The sequence below is a fragment of the Drosophila innubila genome (genome assembly GCF_004354385.1).
Source record: "Drosophila innubila isolate TH190305 chromosome 3R unlocalized genomic scaffold, UK_Dinn_1.0 2_E_3R, whole genome shotgun sequence".
Classification (NCBI taxonomy): Eukaryota; Metazoa; Arthropoda; class Insecta; order Diptera; family Drosophilidae; genus Drosophila; species Drosophila innubila.
Window position 1 is genome coordinate 15751219 of NW_022995380.1, and position 5221 is coordinate 15756439.

General features: G+C 36.2%; 1 protein-coding gene across 1 annotated transcript; it reads left to right on the top strand.

The window, feature by feature from the left end:
- Nucleotides 1-357: 357 nt before the first annotated feature.
- LOC117791008 (dynein light chain roadblock-type 2) lies at nucleotides 358-823 on the top strand. The gene has a single exon (XM_034630636.1). It carries the CDS (start codon nucleotides 441-443, stop codon nucleotides 744-746), a length of 306 nt encoding a protein of 101 aa, XP_034486527.1. The 5' UTR covers nucleotides 358-440; the 3' UTR covers nucleotides 747-823.
- The last annotated feature ends 4398 nt before the right edge of the window (nucleotides 824-5221 follow it).

Consider the following 5221-nt stretch of genomic DNA (forward strand, 5'->3'; position numbering starts at 1 on the left):
AGAGCAACCAGACAAGTTCAATGGCATTTATGCACAACAAAACCCACGAAAGATAGATGGAATACATTTTTAAATAATTTTGAGATAAGAAATGATTTCTTATTCTGTGAAAATATCAATATAGCAATAAAATGATATTTTAGTGAGTAAGCTAAAGGCACGGAAAGTACCTATTGTACTATATTATTTTATGTTCATTTACTATCATGTCCCTACCTTATTCTTACAATCAATGTTAATTTCTGAAATATGCGACACATTTTAAATTTGAAAGACTTTAGGACTACAAAAATTGTTAACAAAGCAACACTAACAATTTACTTTTATTTCGAATTTCCCAGTCTAGCAACAGATTTCACATTGATAACATTACAACTCGTATTTGACTCTATACAATAAGTTTTCCATTCGTAAAAGAGAAATTCTAATCGATAACAAAAATGAATCGCATGCTGGAGGATGTGATCCATAAGAACGCCGCGAACACGGAGCGCATAACTGCCGAGAATACATTGGGCTATGTGGTGTCTGATAATAGCACCGGAAGTGTGGCAGCAACTTCTTTTGATAATACCACCGCTCAGGGCATTGTGAAGCACATGAATGGACAACTCGTTGGTGTAGTACAGAGCGCCATTCGAGATCTAGATCCGTCAAATAAACTCTGCTATTTACGTGTGGCAACACGCAAGTTTGAATATCTTGTTGCCCCAGAGGATGTATTCACCATAACCGTATTGCAGTGAAGTTTGAGTTCAGTTTCCGAGTGTGTGTGTGTGTGTGTGGGCGTAAAGTAAATCAAATTTAAAATGACAAAAAATTAGATGGAATATCTTTCTGTCTGTGTGTTTATCTGGCATATTATTTGTTCAATTGAGTTGAGTTACGATTAGAAACTTGAACTTGGCCAAAGCGTATCCGTGTCTCTTTGTCAGGGGAAGAAATGCTTGAATCAACAATGAAACTGGAATAAATGGCAGACCGAAAATCCTTTTATAATACCCAAGTGACATTGGCAATATTTACGACATGGCTTCATTGGGCATCAGGCAACGAAATGTATCCATGAGAATGCGGCATTCTAATGCGATAATTCAAAAGATTTACTTCTGTCAACATGACCATTTTGTTAGACAAACTTGGGGTGGAAATGGCCTTTGACCTTTTTGTTGTCTTTCCATCTTGGATGCTGGCTGCTATTTTAATTTAAAATGGCAGAACTCGTAACTCATTTTAACGGCGCACCCTCCAGTGTGTGTGCTTGTGTGTGTGTTGTCCGTGTGTGTGCATGTGTGTATGTGTGTGCGTGAACTTGTCCTATTTTTACAGGCCTAGGCCCTTGCAGGGGTTGCTCGCTCGTTACAATAACTTATCTGCCCTTTTTTTATCCCTCGGCCTCGGCAACACCATAATCACCACGACGCAAGACGCTCCTGGGGTGCGCTTTGTAGTCTATTCTCATTCTCATTTCCATTCCCATTCCCATTGCTATTTCCTCTCCATCTCCCTTCTCCTTGTTCAATTTTATTCTTCCATTGCTATCTCAAAGCAGTTGGCCATTGTCTTGAGTCGTTTTGTGGTACATACACGATATAGAAATAAATAAAAATTTGTACAATAATTTTAATTCATCCAATGGCAAAAATTCCTTGAATATAACTGGCTTTTCGTCTCGGGGGTCTCACCCTCTATTGTTCAGAATGTCGGGTTCACACTGCCACTTCATTTCATGCAGCGTGAAATCATATTAATCCATGGACCATTGCTGATGACTTCATTTCAAGAACTCGTCTTGCCGCTCTTCCTCAAAATGTTTCATAATTTATCCAGAAATTAGCAACACTTTGAATCATATTCAAATAAAACGTATTTCCTTGCTTCAAAATTTAATTTGTAGCGAATATATTAAAATATCTTTTACGGTAGCCCTGCTAATGTCCCCAGGGGCGTGTCCAGCTAAAGTGCGAGCTACTCTATGAATTTAATTAAGTTGTACTGCAATACGAATCACTAGCAAATAAACATGAATCATATTTACATATACATATGTACATTGTACTTTTATGTATGTAATATTCTCGTATGAATATTTCTGAATGTGCGTGAGTATGGGTTGATTTTTAAGTCGATTGTCAAATCCAATTTGACATCTGCTATTGGGAAATACATATTATAAAAGTCAGCACAATGTTGGTATTCTTAAATCAGTTTTATATTCATCTTAAGAATACCTATAATTTTTTATTGCAAATAAATAAAATGATTATGCGACTCTTTGTCATTTTTATTAGTTGTGGAGTACATTAAAAATGATAAAGAATAGCAAAGTTTAACTCATTTTGATAGAGAATTGTGTTTTTTTGTTTCTTTAGGCTTTTGCTTTTGACTTCCATCGCTGTTATGTTCTACAAAGAAACAAAAAACAAATCTTGAACGCATTCAGCAGCCTGTAAGAAATCAATTAAGTTAATTCAAACATCGAAATGCTATATCACAGCGATTTAAATGAGTGCTACAAGAAGCTAAAGCAACTGCTAAATATAGAAGAAAAAGAAAGACACACATACACTGAGTGAAAGACAGAGACGGAGATGGAAACTGAGACGGAGCTAAATGAGCAGAAATCCTCTCACTCAAATGCGCAGGCCAAGCCCATTTTGCCTGCTGCTGGCTCTGCCTCTACCTCTACACTGAGAGAAAGAAAGTTGTTGAGCTATTTGAATCAAACAAAAATATTCAATATTCAAAAATATTCAATAAGATTATAATGTATAACTTTAATATAAGTTTCGATTCATTCTTATACAATTGTATTCTAATTGTACAATAATTTATTAACTTAATCAATTATTATTAATTTTAAAATTAATTAAAAACATTTATTAATTTGTAATAGTACATCTTATTTTATTTCTTTGAAAATATATAATTTATTATTAATCAAAAAAATATTTTTGTACCATACGGTGCTTGTAAACCTCACTTTTCCTCAGTGTAGCCATGCACGAACCCGTTTTGATGAAATGTTGGAATTTTTCTGACTTGTTCAACCACCGAACATTTCCAGTTGAGACTCGCAGCGGCGCAGACGTCGACCACGAAAAACGGTGGATGCCAAACCAGACATTTTGTTGCTTAGCGGACAGACGGACGGACGAGCAGACAATGAAGATAAAACAATAGAAGTAATAAAAAGCAATTAAATAAAAAAAAAACCAAATTTTTGATAACTTTAATGTTATCTTATAAAATAGTAACAAATTAAAATATATAAATATTATAAGCAAAGTGTAGGTCAGACAAACGGAAAGTGTCGATAAAGTGCAGAAAGAGCTCAAAAAACAAAAATAATAAATTATACTACTTAAATAATATAATTCAAAAGATAATGATTAATGATACAAACAATTGTATATTAATTATTGTAAATAAAACAAAATAAACACAATTGGAAAAATAAATATATATTTTTCCTGTATGTGTTTTCTCTTCAGCTTCAGCTTCTGCCTTTGCTTGCTGTCCACCATTTTTGTGACGTTCAGCAGTTGCAGCAGTTATGCACTAGATGGCAGCAGCATGTGGCGTGCGCCATCTATTTGTCGTTTCGCGCTGATATCAATGCTGGTTTGAGAGTCATTGCGCAAGCAGTTCGACAGTGACTCCTTTAAAGTTGCGCTGCTAACTAACAGCCGAGGTATCTAACATTTCTGAAACTGTTATGCTTATCCCATTTGCAAAAACATCATTTTAATCATTCAAAATTAAATACATTTTAAACCAATGTCCTGATTTTAAAATGTATGAATGAATGAGAGACATATTTATTAGCTTTCAGGAAAGTAAAGCTATTAAAAATATGACATTCCCGAGTACTGATGACAAATGCATGGTAACTTCTGAAAAAGCCTACAGAAATACGATTAACCCAAAATTTGTTTAATGCCTTACTAGAAAAACCTTTCAAGTGTTTTTTTCTTATTTGGACCGCATATACTATACATATATCAGAAATAGTGGGTTTGGTAAAAAATACAATCTGGTTGTTACTTAGACTTTTAATATTATATTTTTGACTATTTGATACATTTTATTAGCACAAAAATTGCATTATGAATTTTTTATAAGAAAATGATAAACCAATTTTATTAATAAGAAACTCTAATAATTAAGCTGAAGTAAAGCAAATTCAAAAACATAAAATTTACAATTATTATTCCGCATTCTTCCGCATGAATCATTTAGGTCAACTATATTAGCCAAACCTCTAAATACAAAATGTAGTTAAATTTAAAAATGATTTGATGGGCGATGTGCTAATAAAACGAAGCACAGTTAAGCCAAGTATCTTAGCTTGTTAAGAGGGAAGAGTCCGTCCAAAGCATATTGCCAATCAAAGATTTCAATTCAATTTCGACCGCTTGTCACAATATTCGAAATGGGGCATAAAACTAAATAGCGGGTGATGCAACGCGAACCATTTCATTCAAAATCGGAGCAATCGAAGCAATCGAAGCATCAAGATGTCAGTAAACGCGGTTAAGACAACAAGATTGCATCGGGCATCGTTAGGACCATGGCTCCATTCCATTCCAGGCGAAACGGGCCAACGGAATGGCCATTGGCATGGACTTCAGCTTGGGCTTGGGCTTGAGCTTGGGCAAGCGGATGAGGGCAGTTTCTGAGGAAAAACATGAAAATCATCTTTCAACGCGTTGCGCTTGCAGTTGCTTTGATGGGAGTGCTGAGGAGTGCTGAGGAGGGGAGGTTAAAACCAGGTGAAGTGGGCGATGGAGGCCCTCTAAAGCTGTGCGCTGGCTCGAAGGATGAGGGGTGTGTTGGATGCACATGTGATGCCAACAAGTGCAAAAAGGCAAACTTAAACTGAGACGGAGGTGGAGTTGCAGATGGAGACTGAGTCTGTGACCGGGAAGGGAGTTGGTACTGAGATTGGAACTGAGACCTCTTCGACTTGCATTTCAGCTTTTCATTTTGTGGTTGTTGTTGTTGTTGCCGACGGCGCTGTCCACAAACTGCGCTGCACGCGACGAGACGCGTCGCTGCACATTGAGCAAAATGAGCAAAATAATCACGAGATGGCGATGCAGCCAAAACCCAATGCAAAACCCAACTGGTTTTCTGGACAATGTTACGCTATCTACCTTTCTCCTTCTATTCTTGTCTCGCCCTTTCATCAGGCACCATAGCTAATAGCATTTAATAC